Here is a 17,085-nt window from a genome sequence, read left to right as displayed (position 1 = left end):
ACCACACTAAGGGACGGAACACTTCAAAACCTCCGGTAAGAAAGCGACATTCTCTGCACTGTAAATGTCTTTGGGCAGAAACGGCATGCCACCTCCCAGTTAAATAAATGCGACGAGAAGGGGGGGAAACAAACAAGAGGTTGACAGAGTCTTTTTTTATTATTATAAGGGCATTTGCCATAACGAACAATGAATGATCTTATAAAAAGTGGAGGTGACAATTTTTCAGAAGAGAAAAAAAAAAACATACAAAAACAAAATCGTAGTATGCACGCGTTGCTAATCCTGAGGAGTGGCAACGCCTTCAAACAATCTGCAAACGGACTAGATTGTGTTTAAGCCCTTAACTACAGCAGGTGAGTTTTGACTAATGAAAGGTATTTCGATTTCAAAACCGGATAGGAGAACCAAACTATAGTGTGCCTTGAAAATAAAGTAAGTTGTCAGGAGAAACCGTGCAGAGCATTTGCTAATACTTGAATGTCCGCCATATCCTCAAATACACAGAAACAAATTGAGCAACCGAATTAAAGCAATTCCTGTAGAGCTACCAAATCACAATTCAAACGTAATAGTATTAGGTCATAAGGCAAACATTAAAGGAAGATGGGCTATGCACCAGCTCTGGAGAAAAATATGTATATATTTACTTGTTTGTGTATATTATATATGTATGCTTAACATAATTATTGCTTAAAAAACGAGTCATACATTACAAAAACACCCTCCAGTAACCTCAGCAACAGTGCTACAAGAGATGTATGCATTTCAAATCATATCATTAAAAACCCCAAACCAACTCCTTGATGTTAAAAAAGAAAACATGTATGCTACCTCCTTTCTAAACACACATATGTGCAGCAGGACAAGAATACACAGCACAGCCTCCTCTTCTTCTTAAGATCACAGGATGTAAAACAGCACAGCCTCCTCCTCTTCTAAAGATCACAGGATGTAAAACAGCTCAAAACGGCTCAGCTCCCAGGCAACGTAGACTACTGTCAGAGTTGAAAACATCTCAGCATGTGGAATACAGTGGTCCTGTGTCAGTGTGTGTGTGTGTGTGTGTGTCTCAGTGTGTGTGAAGGGGAAGTAAGCCTGTCAGTAGCAGGTTGGGAAGAGCTGTGTGTGTGTGTGTGTGTGTGTGTGTGTGTGTGTGTGTGTGTGTGTGTGTGTGTGTATCTGTGTGTGAGTGTGTGTAGGGTCATCTCTTGAATTTGCGGTGTGGTTTGTTGTAGGGTTGGGGCCGTTTCTTGGTGTCTTGAGGCTTGTTGTAGAGGTATGGCGAGGGTCCCGCGTACTCCTCGTCTGGGTTGTCGTCCATCATCTGAAGCTTGGCCTCGATGGCCCGGATCTTTGCATTCAAGCTTTAAAAAAGATCACATTTAGTGTGTCAAAGTTCAGGCGCAATTTTATAAAGAACAACAAAATGGTAGAGATCAACAGCGAATTTAAACAGAATGTTCAATACAAATGTTCCGAAATGCAGCTAGTAGCCTCTTGTGTTTCGATCCCTATGTTCTGTGTGATTTCCCAATCTTCCTAAATACGTCATCCATTCCTGAGCCACATGGTAGTGTTTGTAAGGGGCCACTTTGTTCCCCGATTTTTCATTACAGCAAAACCATGAACCAGCATCATCACCACCTGAAAGGCTTGTTTCTTTTTAACAGCAGATAGCCCGTCTCTACCTTATGCCAAACCCCTCAAGTGCTATACCTGCAAACACCTCAAGTCCTATACCTGCAAACACTTCAAGTGCTATACCTGCAAACACCTCAAGTGCTGTACCTGCAAACCCCTCAAGTCCTATACCTGCAAACACCTCAAGTCCTATACCTGCAAACCCCTCAAGTGCTGTACCTGCAAACCCCTCAAGTGCTATACCTGCAAACCCCTCAAGTCCTATACCTGCAAACACCTCAAGTGCTATACCTGCAAACACCTCAAGTGCTGTACCTGCAAACACCTCAAGTCCTATACCTGCAAACACCTCAAGTGCTATACCTGCAAACACCTCAAGTGCTATACCTGCAAACACCTCAAGTCCTATACCTGCAAACCCCTCAAGTGCAATACCTGCAAACACCTCAAGTGCTGTACCTGCAAACACCTCAAGTGCTGTACCTGCAAACACCTCAAGTGCTGTACCTGCGGTGCTGTAAAGCCCAAAGCGTCAGAATTCAGATCTGACTGACGGTGTGCAGTAATTCGTTAGTAGTAAGTTATAGGATACATTAGCGACACTCATATTTGGTCTAATGAATCTCTGGTAGATCCGGCGGTTAAACGCTCAGGTGGACACACTTGAGGTCTGACCCAATCCCTTCAGTAACCATGTGATGGCACAAATAATAATAAGCCAGTCAAGTCAGATGAGATTCATATTGGAACTGATTCTAAGGCCATGGGATGTTATCGTCATGTCCTTTTGGGCACGAGGTGAGAATGCTATTTTACCAGCATCTTAAATCCACATTCAGTGCCAAAGTCGAACAACTCAAAGGTTCACAGATGACCAGTGCCTCTTCTGGTGAAGAAGTAAGACCACTTCTGGGCATTATTGTAAGACCACTTCTGGGCACAAAATGTGCTTCCCCATATCAATATTACAGAGCTCTGGATACCACAACTCCAAACATACAGTCAGACTCACTGCCAAGAAAAGAGCATGACTACAGACAATACCACTGTTCTTGGCAGTCAAACAAAGAGGCTCAATTGGACACCTTTCCAAGTTTTAATCTGACTAACAAGCTGATGCTCTCTTGAGAAACTGTAGGATAGATACACAGTTAACACATCTGCGGTTTATGGAGCCTGACACCATATCCTCAGCTAATTACTTCTTTTTAGGCCAAATCAAAGTCGCTTAAATACAGCTTTTACCCATTTCAATGTGGTGTCAGATTTGTCAGCCTTGTCGGTTGTCCGGTATTGGGCGCTAAATGTGCCAAGCAGGTGGCCTAGTGGCTGGACTAGTTTGAGCACTGTTTGCATTTTGATTTAGGCTTGTTTGTTTTGTGGGCACATGTTTTGGGGTCGAAACCAGAGAGTCCCCGTGTAAATAAATATATTTATTTTTGTATGAAAAAGCGACCATCTCCTGCACCATGTCCAGTCGCCAACATCCCAATAACGTGGGGTGACTGCCTCGGTCCCTCACACAGTGAAATATTTGTTTTAAATAAAAAAGTACTGTAAATATGCAAAAAATAATTAAACCCTACCATTTAAATATGCTGGGGTTCACATTGATGGGGTTCACCATGATCATCATTGCTAGTGTAAATGCATGGAATGATCAGCCATGATCCATCATTGCTGGTGTGAATGCATGGAATGACTCACCTCAGGTTGGTGGCTACCTCCTCAGGAACACTACACGATGGCTCCAGGCTCGCCGGCAGGTGGTTTTTATCTCCTCTGAAGGGCTCAAACCTCTGAAAACAAAGGCCATACAAACAAACAAACAAACAAACAAACAAACAAAACAAAAAACAAACAAAACAAAAAAAGTAGAAAAGAAGAAAGAAGGGAAACCCAAACACATGTGAGGCACAACCTGAAGGTCACATGGCACACGAGAGGCCGACTGTAAAAAAGAATGAACTTGAACTTCCTCCCATAACTCTATGGCTGACCAGTAAAAATGTCCAGACACCAGGAGGGAGGAATGGAGCTTTGTGTTTCATTTTTTTTTTTGGTTGGTTGGTTGGTTGGTTGTTTTTTTTTTTTTTTTTGTGCAGCTATCTTACAGACGCACGGCCAGAATCGAGGCGCTGTGAGAAAAGGCTGAACAGCGCGATAAACGCAGGCTGTGTGTTCTTTCCTCTCCTAAAACTGCCCTCACTGCCCCCACTGCTCCAGCTCCAGTCCCCCCAACAGGGCAGTGACACCCCCAGCATGTCCTGAGAACCTGCGGGAAACAGAAGAAGGAACAACTCAGTTCTGCGGCTCAGAGGTGCCTGAGGGGAGATGGCTCAGGGCCCCCTCTCAACTCACACCACACGGTACCCAACACAAGCATTTGAACAGACACTAACGTTTCCCCTCTCAACTCACACCACACGGTACCCAACACAAGCATTTCACACAGACACTAACGTTTCCCCTCTCAACTCACACCACACGGTACCCAACACAAGCATTTCACACAGACACCAACGTTTCCCCTCTCAACTCACACCACACGGTACCCAACACAAGCATTTCACACAGACACTAACGTTTCCCCTCTCAACTCACACCACACGGTACCCAACACAAGCAAACGTTTCCCCACTCTCAGAAAGTGTAGGTTTGGTGTGGAGTTCCACTAGAATGGAGGCCAATCTCAACATCACTGGATAGCTTTGGTATGAGGAGCAGCCTGATTGCACCCTGTGCCCTGAAAGGCCTTTAAACTGGTGCTTAAAATGACACTCAATGCACTTGCCATTGCAAAGCCACCCTTACACCATAGGTTTCCCCAAGCCTTTCTGTAGACTCTTTCAACCCTATCTACAGTGGCAATGAGTTTAGAGAACAGCACATGTTATTTCATAGTCTCCTTTACAATGGGGTCTGTTCCTCTGGTCTTAAAATTAAACATGTGCTGAAAGACACTCTACAATTGTTTAAGGATAAATAACAAGAGGATCTAGACTCTGGTTCTCGGTGTCATTCGGCTGTTATGCAAGAGTGCACCAGCAGTTAGAAGTCTTGGTTTCAGGTTTGGATTTTGTTATCAGCGGAAAAAAAAAAAAAAAAAACGACACACATGGGAATAAACGCTACATAACATTTAGAAGAGGGTGAAACGATCCCCCTTCATAACTGTGCAAGGGAACACCCCATGCAACGGGACCGGCCTGCCTTGGCTACGGACGCTAGGTGCGCAGTCACCGTCGGCGCGTGGGCCCACTGCTCGTCTGCGGCTTGTTGTTGTCAACAAGTCTGCACTGTTAACCTTGACCTGAGGGCAGGCTGTCCCTTTCCCCTCCGAGGGAGAGAGAGAGGGCGCAGAGGAGAGGGCGTGAGTCGGCCCCATACAGGATTTCCTCGCTCGCAAACGGCAGCTGCCTATTGTTAGGGGGCCAGGGTCGCAGCAGTCTCACCTCCCAAGCAAGAGCACCATCCTGCAGCTACTGTCCTACGCCAGCTCAGTCCCCTCCCCTCCCCTCCGTCACATATACACTAAAGCTTCACACTGAGGTAGGGGGGCGGGGGGGGGGGGGGGTGCGAGGGGTGTAGATGGTAGGTGGAAAGAGGTTTGACTTACTGTTTAGGGGAAATTCCACCCAAAATAAACATATGAGAATAAAAATTCCAATACTTTCAAGGGCTGTTTCAAGTTTCAATATTAAGCAAAGCAATTTGTCCAGTAACCAACAAAAGGCATGAGGTCACAAGTACTTCCTTTTTTCACAGCAGTGTTGAATAAAACAAAACATGAACTTTCGGTTAACTCTTCAGTATTATGAGACATGATAAGAGGCCAATTAGATGGCCTCTCAGAAAAGTGACTTGCGTATTGCTTTTAGCTGGAACTCCTTCAATATACTACACACACCCACACACACAATAACACAAGTACCGAAAAAATGCAAAAGGGACAAGTCCCTGTTTACAAGTGTTCTGAGACTAAAGAACTTTACATTGGCATAGGATTGGTAATAATACCAGAATACATTGGCACAGGATTGGTTATGACACTAAGTGAATTAGATTGGCACAGGGTTGGTAATGACACCAAGTGAAATAGATTGGCACAGGGTTGGTCCCGTTTGGTGATATTTACCTTTACCTGTGCGTGGGCCCAACGCACCACGAGCTTCTTGGAGAGAGCCAGCTTCCCATTGAGACACTGGATGGCACGCTCGGCCTCCTGAGGCAGGGGAGAATGCACAGGTCACAGGTCACCCTTCAACACTTCAGGCCTCCTCCACCACCACCACCACCATCATCATCCTCATCATCATCATACAGCACTGCTCGGAAGCATGTGAGTATCTGATATGCTGTATATAGGCTACATTTAAGTCTCACGTGACGCATATGTGGCATTAGTAACTAATAGTAATAGTACGAGTAACAGTAAATAGTAACTCCTTTGGTAAACATCTATGCTGACGCCTTCAGTGCTTCTTCAGCAGTATCCCTGTCAACATATAGACAGTATCTGGTACCAGTCTGTTCACCCGATTTCCTTTCATACCTTCAAGAAATATTCAAAGCTTGACCTGAACTTATCTTGAACTTATCTCCTATTTTGGTTTCATCTGCAATGTACACTTATCTTATCAATTTAACAAATGGCCCGCTGATAAGAACAGAATCTCATCCAACAACAGATCATTGTTGGCAAATACTGTGCTGTAGTGATAATTGTTGGCAAATACTGCAGTGCAGTGATAATTGTAGGGAAATGTATAACGTAATGCCTTACCTCTTTTGTGTGAAAGTTGACAAAACAGTACCCCCGGGGTTGGCCCTCCAGAGGCCCTGACTTGTGGAACAGGAAATCAAACTGTTTCACTTTGCCAAACTTCTCCAAAAGCTTCACCAGGTGGTATCTGCACGGACACAACAACCACTCATTAGACAGGACAGAGCCGTGCGCTTAAAGTCTTAAAGCAAATTCCTTTTCCTCAGAGGAACGTTCTTCACATATATTCAAACAATCGTGTTTTTTTCGCGTTGTGTGAAATCCATGTTCATTTCCACGTTTAGACACGGGGGCCATCTTGGTAGCCAGAGAAAGGAAGTGGTCATTTATATCCGAGCTGAAATGAGATCATAAACAATCTTTCAAAATATGAAAACCAAGTGGGAGCTCCCTGGAGATCATATTGTCTGATAATATCATTATCATGGTGTTCTGTCAGCTGAAGGGTAATTAGAGGGACAGGTCTCTTTACACCTTTTTAGACGCAGTAAATCTTTTATTCACACAATGCAGAGGATACAGCACAAGGACAATGAGAAAATAAAAAAGAGGAAGCAAGAATTTCCCCCAGAGCTTAATTCAAGAAAAGAACATTTACAACTGCATAAGTGCCTCGCAGTTCAAACGAGAGCCACCACTAGCCAATAGGAGCCGTGGGAAATCGCGTGTGCACTGCCATTCACCCACCAGTCAATGCTGTGGAAACTAGAAATGGTTTTTTTTTTTGATGATCTATGTTCATAAACATGTCTGGAACAACTGTGTGCCTGTGTATGAGTGTGTGTCTGTGTGTGTGTGTGTGTGTGTGTGTGTGTGTGTGTGTGTGTGTGTGCCTGTGTATGAGTATGTGGGTCAGACGTTTCCCAAGCACACAGTAGTAGCCTGTAGCCTGAGAGCACTGTTCGGGTCTCTTTCACAGCTTTGCGTTTGGATAGGTGTCCACGCATCAAAGACACATCGTATAATTTCACAGTGAAACACTTTCCTTCAACTATGAACTAATGCAAGCACTATGGAAGGCTACTATAGGACTGTGAGTATTCAGGGCTTAATCATCAGGGCTGCAAAGGGCTTAGGCATCAGGGGAAAAGGAGAGCATTTATGAGACTCTGTACAGGAGTGACACAGCACCGCGAAACAGTAGTTACGCTTCTTAGAAGTGGGCGCGTGAAGTTAACCTTTCATCGGAGAGAGTGGTGATGTTGCTAAAGAAACGGGACATTTTTCTGTCTGGGCAGGGATAAGGAAAATTATCATTTGCTTCACCACAAGAACATTCAATCATTATGACAATTTTTCAACCATTTACATGCATGTGCAAAGATGAACGCTGTGCTAAACCATGCACTTGCACCCTGCACTCTAAAGACCACTTTGAAAAAGGGAATTATACGACCCGGTTCTACAATTTCAGTAAGGCTTTGGCCATTTTCACAAGCATGTTCCATTGAAATAAAAATACAATGAATCTAATCTAGTACTTAGTGGCAAGCATCTTGCAAACACGACTGGTGGATTCTGAAGCCCGCCAACCCCCCCCCCCCCCCACATCTCAAAATGATGCATTGAATCCTGATTGCAATGGCAGTCTTCCTTTTCAAATGTTAATCTAATTATTTGCCTTTTGAGTCATAAGCTCCCTGCTAGTGATTGCACTATGCATGTGGCCATGCCCTGATCAGTGCCATTTCAGTCATTAGACAGCTATTCTACCAAGTTTCTAAAACTGAACTTTTGCACAAATTAAATTATTTTATTATATTATATCAAACTGAATCTGCACAAACAGCACAGACCTAAACTGAACACAACTATAAGCGTCCTATGAGGTTCTTCTGCTGTGGTTAGGCTCACACTACAAACAGCCTGTCAGGAATCCTGAAACCTGAATCAGTCTCCATAATGCATTCAATGGGAGCTGTCCATTTGTTTAATACAGCCTCATAGTATTGTAGGACGTTCCAAACGGCCATGTCTTTCATCCGACTGAGAGGAGATTCTCGCATCTGCAGCACTTAATGGGATGAGGTCAATGGCAAAGAATGTTTCTGTTCCTCCCTTCTCACACGCACCACCTCTCACTCGCTTGCTTGCTCACTCTGCGTGTCTCGTCCAATTCGCTTTGGAAGGGAACGGCCCCACAACATGAAGCAGCGGGTGAAGCTGCAAAGGTCCGTGTCCACGGACGGCATTCGCAAGCAGCCTAGCATGCAGTCGGTGCGTAGGAAGACGCAGCCCTCTCCGCGCTCCAGCGGCCATCCAAGCCCTGCTCCTGCTTGTCCATCACAGCTCTGCTCCGACGCCGCTAATGCACTAATAACTCACGAGCCTGGCGCACACACACACACACACACACACACACACACACACACACACACACACACACACACACACACACACACACACACACACACACACACACACACACACACACACACACACACACACACACACACTAATAACTCACAAGCCTGGCACGGGCAGATTAACAAGCACAGCTCCACCGCCATCGACTCATCTTCAAAACTGCTGTACAATGTGATGACGATAATGCCAAGAAAAATAGCGCTTGCCTTGTACTGAAAATGATCCTGTTTTGACATTAAAGGAGTTGAGTAGATCAGGCAACAGCATTAACAGCAAGCCATCCATTTCACAGTCCCAAGTGAAACGAGTGATTTGCGTCATACTTTGTTACATGAACTCACTCAGCCACAGAAAAACATCAGAGAAATAAGCCAAGATGCGTCTGTGATGTTAAGCTTGAAAGATCCACGACAAATTTCAAAAGATGAAAAAGTCCAGAACATTTTCGTAAGAAATACTTTGTAGTAGTGTTCAATGTAAATGTTTTGTTACCTAGTGAATGATTCTGGTCTACAACCTAGTGTTGTTTTGTTTCCATGCATACACACACCTAGACTTCTGTACTTCTGGAGGATTCAAAAAAGCCTGATAATTAACGAACAAACCTCCAAAAAAATCATACTGAAATGCAGTGCCTATTTGAGGAGGCTTCACAAATGTGAATACTCTGTAGAAAGTTATCTGCTTTGCATTTCAAAATTGTGCAATTTACCCATCTGAAATATTGCTATATAGCATAACTAATGCTGCAGTACAAGAAAAGTGCACAAGCACAGCTCTTGTGAAGAGTGCACAAGCACAGCTCTCGTGCCAAGGCTGGGGCAACACCCTGTAAGGGGGTACAGATCAGATCTCACCATGGAATTCTGGTTTGCGATCACTTTTACTATTAAAAAAATGACACTAGGTTAAGACATTATCACGTCAGACTGTATATTTACAATCCCAGAGAGTGAAGCCCTTTATCAGCTTCTTAGAGAGTAACATTTAGGGTTCTGCAGGTGTAACCACTGAATTCTAAAGTAACCTTCTGCAATCACCATTTTGGTGCTTCCTTGTGGACCAGGGTCACGGCATTGATTAAATATCTTTCAAGACGACTGAAATAGAAGCAGAAGGGTGAATGCATGTAGTCATGGCAACGTTCTGAGCACAACAAGCTTCCATCTCCCCGGGTTAACTCACAGTGCCCTCAATCCATCCTATTTCTGTCGGTGGTTGACCACTTCACCTGTAGGCGGACATCTTCTACCATGGGGTCGATATAAGGGTAAGACAAAGCTTTCAAGTTTCATGTGAATGGAATATCTAAGTAAGTATAAGTAGCCTGAGAGAGAGAGAGAGAGAGAGAGAGAGCGAGAGAGACTAAATATATCCAGTAAGGGGTAAGTGACTGGACAAAAGCTTCTACAAAGTGATTAAAAGGAAATTCAAATATTCATGCGACTCAAAGCACGGAGTTGACGGTCCTCAAAACTCAAAGGGCAAACAATGGGAGACACCTTCTGGTTGTTTCTCAGTGACTTGTGACCCATACTTAAAGAGTGTGTGTGTGTGTGTGTGTGTGTGTGTGTGTGTGTGTGTGTGTGTGTGTGTGTGTGTGTGTGTGTGTGTGTGTGTGTGAGAGAGAGAGAGAGCGAGAGAGAGAAGCTGCAGGGATGCCTGGCATTGCTTTATTGTTTTGTACCGGTTGGGGGTTATTTTTAATTCGGGAAAGGTTTGACCCGCGGCTAGAACTGGGGGTTCCAGAGGCAGTATTAATGCCTTCCCCTCCTCTCCCTGGAGTCTCGGAGCGCAGGAGCAGCTCTCACTTTCCCAGCCTCCACCCTTGCTCCGGGCCCAGCCTCCACCCTTGCTCCGGGCCCAGGCTGTGGGGTCTTCCTGAAACTGCAGCAGATTGAGGAATTGATAGTGCCTGATACCGAGAGAGGACAACTTCTGGCTTTTAACAGACCCCACAATGCACTTCTCCAGGGGACCATAAAAAGCGCCAAAAGGCAGGAGGAGGAGGAGGAGGAGGAGGTGGAGGTGGAGAAGGAAGAGGGGGTGGTCTGAAAACGAGGGAAGAATGATCTATTTAGATTTCTGGGTGTGAATAGGGTGAAGTCTGAAGGAGCCAAGAAAAAAGATCTCTCAGGGGTCAAATAGGTACCATGGCCACCAGCCCACCTGCAGATCCTATGCAAGTCAGGTTTTTCAGCAGGTATTAGTTTTAAACTCTGGTGGCGTTAACTCGCTGAAACTACGCCCAACGGAGATTCTGGGCCAATTCTAAGTGTCTTGCTGCTCTCTGGCCAACGCCGTGCGCAGCAATGACACGAACAAGACGGGTCAGCAAGGGCAGCCGTCCAAAAACGTCTTCGCTCTTTCCTTCTAGCACTACCTTTTCCCCCGGACGTGTCCTCCCACCCTGCCCGACCCCCCCGACCCCCCCACCCCCTCCTGGGCTCGCTCTGCACAGACAATGCCGTGTTGTGACTCCGACCCAGCGTGAGCACAAACAACCTGCCGGCACATGCTAGATCCATCACCGGCCCAGAATGGCCCCCAGCGGGCCCTGGACAGGTCAACGTGTCAGGCTGTTATTACGACAGCAGCACCCTCTCCCCGTATTTCATATGATCTGGGCGGGGCTGGGCTGGGCTGGGCCACGACAGGCCGTAGTGAGTGCGTGCGTGTCTGTGTGTCTGTATGTGTGCGTCTGTGTGTCTCTCTCTGTGTGTGTGTGTGTGTGTGTGTGTGTGTGTGTGTGTGTGTGTCTGCGTGTGGTTGTGGGAACTCTGCCATGGGAGAGGGATCATTGAATTGTTGTAAGTCTCCCTTAGGGTGTCAGCAAGTTCAAGATGAATGGGGGAAAAAAAGAGAAAAAAAAGAACGAGCTGTTCACACTTACGTGTCGATGGACACAGAGATATATATATCACTTAAAAAAACAGAGCTTGGAAATACGCATTGACCTTGACTTCAGGGATGTCGCACAATGGCGCACCTGGATACGATGATGTCACTTACAGGGATGGTAGGTGAACTTTCCAGAGCTTGACTGACGCGGTTCGGTATGCCTGGAAGCAGGTGCTCACACCTGCACAGTGTTAGAATATTGCCGTTGGCACAGAGAGTCTTTCCTTTTTTGAAAACCACTGTTTGGAAACGGAGCTGAAACTCACTCGGAGGCAAACGGAGACAGCCCAGTCCATTAAAAGGCAGCTTTGGAGCAGGGAATAGGAGGTCATAGGCTTGGAAGGATGACTCAAACAGCCCCTCGATCTGGGAGGTATCTGTGCACTCTGCCAAGCTTTTCCACTATGCAACGACAGAAATGCAGCGATTGCACAAACATGCCGAGAAACGGCCCGGGATATCACGCACGGGAGGGAGGGGATGCCCAGAATAGGCCAGACTGATGAAAGAGCTGGAGACAGAGAACTTAATCTGTAAGGTGGATGATTTTATCCATGTGGAGAAAAACTCTTTTATTTTGTAAGAATTGAATAAAACTAAATTTCCGAGTATAACCCTTTTGAGTCACACTCAAGCCAGCAAGCCCAAGAGGTTTTAAATACAATCTGCAGGTTTTCAAACATCTAAAGATAGCCACCCCCCCCAGGGCTGTGGTGTTCCAGCGGCTAGCCCGCTCCTTGGAGAAACGAATGATCCATTGATGTCAATTCACAAGCCAGCACTAACTCTCACCTCCTTCCCGTTCTCCTCTCCTGTGCCATCAATCTCCCCACTGGCCAGTCCTACATGTGCTCCACTGGAGGAATTACAAAAGCATTTTGCCTCATTTTTGCCGCATTTTGCCGCTGCAATTACCAGCTCTCAATTATTCACTTAATTGGAATCTTTGAAAAACAAAAAAAAATGGCGCCTGTAGGTGAACACTGACCTCATTACCCAGAGTTAGTGTGCTGTGTGTGTGTGTGTGTGTGTGTGTGTGTGTGTGGGGGGGTTGGTGGGGTTTTTGCTGTGTGGAACTCGGCTGGATGTGTGTGTGTGTGTGTGTGTGTGTGTGTGTGTGTGTGTGTGTGTGTGTGTGTGTGTGTGTGTGTTAAGGGGGGGGGGGGGGGGGGGGTTGGGGGGGGTTTTGCTGTGTGGAACTCGGCTGGATGTGTGTGTGTGTGTGTGTGAGGGGGGGGGGGGGGGGGGGGGTTGGTGGGGTTTGTGCTGTGTGGAACTCGGCTGGTGTCTGTGTGTCTGTGTGTGTGTGTGTATGTGGGGGGGGTTTGGAGGGGTTTGTGCTGTGTGGAACTCGGCTGGGGGGTGTGTGTGTGGGGGGGAGGGGGGGTTGTGCTGTGTGGAACTCGGCATGAGGAGGGCTGGGGGGGTTCTGAAGAGGGGCCTGGCTACAACAAACACTCCCAGCGTAAGAACTAATTAATCTTCCCAATCACAAGCCTGTGGGCATTCACTGCTGTTTTCGTTCGAGCAGGTTATTTAAAGAAAAACAGAGAGGCAGAGAGAGGGGAAGGAAACGCCTGTCTAGACGCCGGTGCAGGCAAGCTGTACATTTTCCAGAGGACCGCCAGCCACACAGGGTAATATCAACGTGTGCCATTTCTCTCTCTCTCTCTCTCTCTCTCTCTCTCTCTTTTTACCAACCCCCCCATACCCATACCCATACACACACACACACACACACACACACACACACAGACAGAGATCCCCTCCCCTCTTCAACTGCAGTTACAGGTTGACAGAGTAAACAGGCCAGGTGAGTGAGAAATGACGGCAGGCATTCGGCAGAACAGATCTCCACGCCTGAGTGCCTCTCTTTCACACGCCCTCTAGTCGTCTGCTCATTCTCCAGCGAGCACCGCGTATGCATCATCAATCATGTGGGCAGGTCCACACGCCTGACTGCCACGGAGCAGCAGGGGGCTGGTAGCGCTGGTCGCAAGCTTGTTTGGGGGGGGGGGGGGGGGGGACGACCTCTGTGTAGCTGTGACAAACAAGACTTACTCTGTGATTTTGGGGTCGATATTTCCAATCCACAGACGGTGTCCTTCATGTGCCGCGCTGTCCGACAGGATGGAGGCATTCTCCAGGGTGTCCGCTGCTGCTGACATCTGGCACCTGGGGGTAGAGGAAGAATCCAGATCATGCTGTCGCACAATTAACTCTACATCCACCTTATGGCATTTTCATGTAACTCACCAAAACTCTGTACCCTGTGGGCAGGATTTTTTTTTTTTTACTACTAGCAAACTATGCCACAAACTCCTAAAAAGTTCTATTGAGGCTTAGCATTTCATCTTGGTCTCTTGACATAGTCCTTACACAGGCAATGTCACTACAGTCCATTCAAGTTATGATGTTTTTATTTGATTTTGATGCAAACATTGTTTAATCCTGCATCATGAACGTCTTCTTAGATAAAACTTCAAGAAACATCTTCACAGCATACATACAGGAATCTTAACACATTCTCCTAAATTAAAGATGTAAAGGTTTAAAAATACCTTACTTCTCCATCAACAGCACAGTTAATTCCACTTTCAAAGTGTAATACATTGCTTTACCTAGCCAAACTGTTTAAACTATTTTACCATGCTTGCTGATCTGTTGACAAAATAGTATGACAACCAACTACTAACCATAATCATTTCTATGTTTGGTATACTTTGTAACGACGCCAGCATGCAAGGAACTAGCAATGCAGTGAATGCACCCCCATCCGGCTCACCTACTCGTTAAGATAGTTAATCTGTCTATACTAGCTATACAATGACTTTGTTACTGTCAGGCAACGTTTACTTGCCTCAAGAGTTTCTAGCTCGCTAACGTATGATGCTGGTATTGCTTTGGATTTATTCTGCTACAACTAACGTTAGTTGGTGTGCTTGGACAGATTAGTGTTGAGGTTATCAGTATATTACTGCTGGTTAAGGAGCGTTAGATTAACGTTTGTTGACGTTATTGTGTTAACATTATTAGCTAGCTTGTTTGATGAAAGCAAATACTCACCAGCCTGGTGGGACGTCGTTTACCGATGAAAAACAAACAGCGACAACCCGACTGATTAGAAAGACTACTGTGTAGTTAACACATAATTACGGTATTCAAAATAACTAGCCAAAAAAATATTTTACTTGTTTCCAGGTGCTATCTTTATCAACTATTTTAGCATAGCAAGCACATCAACAAAGACGCTAACGGATGTCGTTTTCCTCATGTGTAAATGACGTAGTCAAAAAAGACCGTCGGCTGAAGATGACGTTGTTATTCAAACCGAGTTTTTGCAACATGGTCTTGAACTGATTTTGCAACGGTAGCTAGTTAAGTAAGTATTATGAATAATGTTGTTGTAATGCCATACTTGACTGCTTCAGTGGCACGACATGCCTTTACTCGCGAACAAAATGCGGCTCTTCTATCATGTTTTCGTTTGATGAGCTGTTCCCTGACGTTAGCTGTTAGCTAACTAGTCAGGTTGTAGCCCGACCTTCATTTCTGATGGCATGACAGGCTAGGTGTCTTTAGCATTCGGTTAATGTTGTTTGTGGAGCTATGCGGCAAAGACATTTGACAGAAAGTTCACCTGTTTTGTTAAAATGTAGTTCTGGGTGCAATCGTCTTATCTACATAGTTGTACATTCTAAAGTTAATTCACTGTGATCGTTGCTTCTGTAATGTGTGTAACGTTATGTTCCCGTCTGCAGTGTTGTGTACGATGCATAGCAAATATAAATGCAACATTTTAAATGTACCTGTATGTTACCGTCACTGCTGTTTAAATGTGTTGGCTTCAAAAAGACCCCTTGCAAACCAAAGAGATCTGGCACTCACCGTCTAATGCATGGGGGCCCACCACCATACTTAGACCAAACTGGCCTATTGAGAATTGATGACAGACTGCGATATATCACACAATGTTTCCTAGTCTTTTCTGATAAGGATTTTTACGCTTTGAACTGCAAACAACGCGGTTTCACGAGGCCGCCGCACAATGTGGGCGCAGCAGCTGGCCTCATTCACTACATGACAGAATCGAAAACGCAGATACAGTATCGCCATAGACCACCTGTGGAAGGATTTATTTTTTCAGACTTTTTTTGATTTGCCTCCCCTCTCAAAAACGTTATCATCTGCCTGCCCCCCTACCCGTGAGACAACCTATAGTATTTATCTCCCTCGGAAGACAAGAGGAGTCATACTACTTTAAACCCCTTTAACCACAACATTTCACTTGTCACTAAACCTGCATCATCTAGAGATAAATATCAGTTTTCATTTTGTTGAAGTAAAAAGAAGGCACTTCTGTTCTCTGTGGTTCAAGGAGTTGAAACACCACTCTCTAGATTAGTGCCTGCAAAAATACAGGTGGTTGGATTGCTTTCATTCTCTCTCTCCCTGAAAACACAAAACAAGGTCATATTTTGACTAAGTTGATACCCCCCACCCAGATATATAAACGGGCTTCTAGAGACAGCAGGGTAAAACCTGTTCTGATGCACCTGTAGAGCCACACCATAGAAGTCTTAAAACAATTACATAGACATAGAATACTTAAGCCTGCAGTTAATCATTGGGGTGGTATGTGTATAATTGTAGAGCACCTGAACAAGCAGTATCTACACATTTACGCAGTACCTACATTCAACACACAGAGAGAAAAAAAAAGATTGACAGAAGTGCCTGCCTCTACAAGATGTGTGTGTACTGTGTCAGTATAGATATATAGATACTTTTTTCTATTGAATAGGAATGTAGTCTAGTTGTTCATGTAATTTGGCAAGATTCAGAGGAAGTGAGCATGTTGTGTAAACAGGTTCAATATCAGATTTAAGGTTAAATGTATGTTATGACATGATCAGTTTGGGGGCATGCGATGGAGAATAAAACAGTGTGCTTCTTTTTTTTAAATTAGATTTTTTATAACATCTTTAGCAGCAGTGTATTCTACAGGTACTTTGCCTGTTCTTATTCTGTGTGGAAATGCTGCTCTGCTCATATGAGTAGCTCCCTCTGCTGGCCAGATTTTCATCGCCTCAGTTTAATCTCAGTTCTGATGTTTTATAGAACACTCTCAGTGTAGGCCCATATGATGGGGCACTATTGTAATCATCATATTCAGATTTAGTGGAATATTTACTTCTGATGGGTTATTACATTCCTTCTTTTAATTTATCGTTGTTTGATAAGGGACATTGTAAAAGCTGATGGGGAGTCTGGCCTACTGACCGATTTTAAATCTCTTTCCAATCATGGCATAGTCTAACGTATGTCCATACCTTAAAATGAACCATCTGCCAAATGGCGGATAAAACTGTACTGCATAGTGAAGT

At 45.0% G+C, this 17,085-nt stretch overlaps 2 protein-coding genes across 6 annotated transcripts in view; one reads left to right on the top strand and one right to left on the bottom strand.

Moving 5' to 3' along the window:
• Positions 1–127: 127 nt before the first annotated feature.
• rbm18 (RNA binding motif protein 18) lies at positions 128–15,931 on the bottom strand. Of its 5 annotated transcripts, XM_031578190.2 has the most exons (7): positions 14,765–14,975; positions 13,760–13,873; positions 6,431–6,557; positions 5,783–5,869; positions 3,352–3,443; positions 1,181–1,367; positions 128–1,148 (listed from the first exon to the last, which is right to left on the bottom strand). In XM_031578190.2, the coding sequence occupies exons 2-6, from the start codon at positions 13,864–13,866 to the stop codon at positions 1,205–1,207; spliced, it is 576 nt and encodes a 191-aa protein (XP_031434050.1). In that variant the 5' UTR covers positions 13,867–13,873; positions 14,765–14,975; the 3' UTR covers positions 128–1,148; positions 1,181–1,204. The 5 variants fall into 5 exon arrangements, with proteins under 5 accessions (XP_031434050.1, XP_031434051.1, XP_031434049.1 ...); XM_031578191.2 differs by lacking the exon at positions 14,765–14,975 and adding an exon at positions 15,587–15,931 and having other exon boundaries at positions 128–1,367; XM_031578189.2 differs by having other exon boundaries at positions 128–1,367.
• mrrf (mitochondrial ribosome recycling factor) overlaps positions 14,979–17,085 on the top strand; it is a 12,720-nt gene continuing 10,613 nt past the window's right edge. The window contains exon 1 of the mRNA XM_012821195.3: positions 14,979–15,080. The gene's annotated coding sequence lies outside the window, so the exon portion shown is untranslated. The remainder of the gene's footprint in view (positions 15,081–17,085) is intronic.

This window comes from Clupea harengus, chromosome 12 (genome assembly GCF_900700415.2).
Source record: "Clupea harengus chromosome 12, Ch_v2.0.2, whole genome shotgun sequence".
NCBI lineage: Eukaryota > Metazoa > Chordata > Actinopteri > Clupeiformes > Clupeidae > Clupea > Clupea harengus.
Note: the sequence above shows the minus strand (reverse complement) of the source record. Positions and strands in the feature narration are given on the sequence as shown.

Excerpts from the sequence above, each read along its gene's own strand:
- rbm18 (XM_031578191.2), bottom strand. The coding sequence starts at position 13,866 with ATGTCAGCAGCAGCGGACACCCTGGAGAATGCCTCCATCCTGTCGGAC. Across the intron at positions 6,558-13,759 it reads ATCGACCCCAAAATCACAGA|ATACCACCTGGTGAAGCTTT; the intron begins GTAAGTCTTGTT and ends GTGTCCGTGCAG. Across the intron at positions 5,870-6,430 it reads TCAACTTTCACACAAAAGAG|GAGGCCGAGCGTGCCATCCA; the intron begins GTAAGGCATTAC and ends CCCCTGCCTCAG.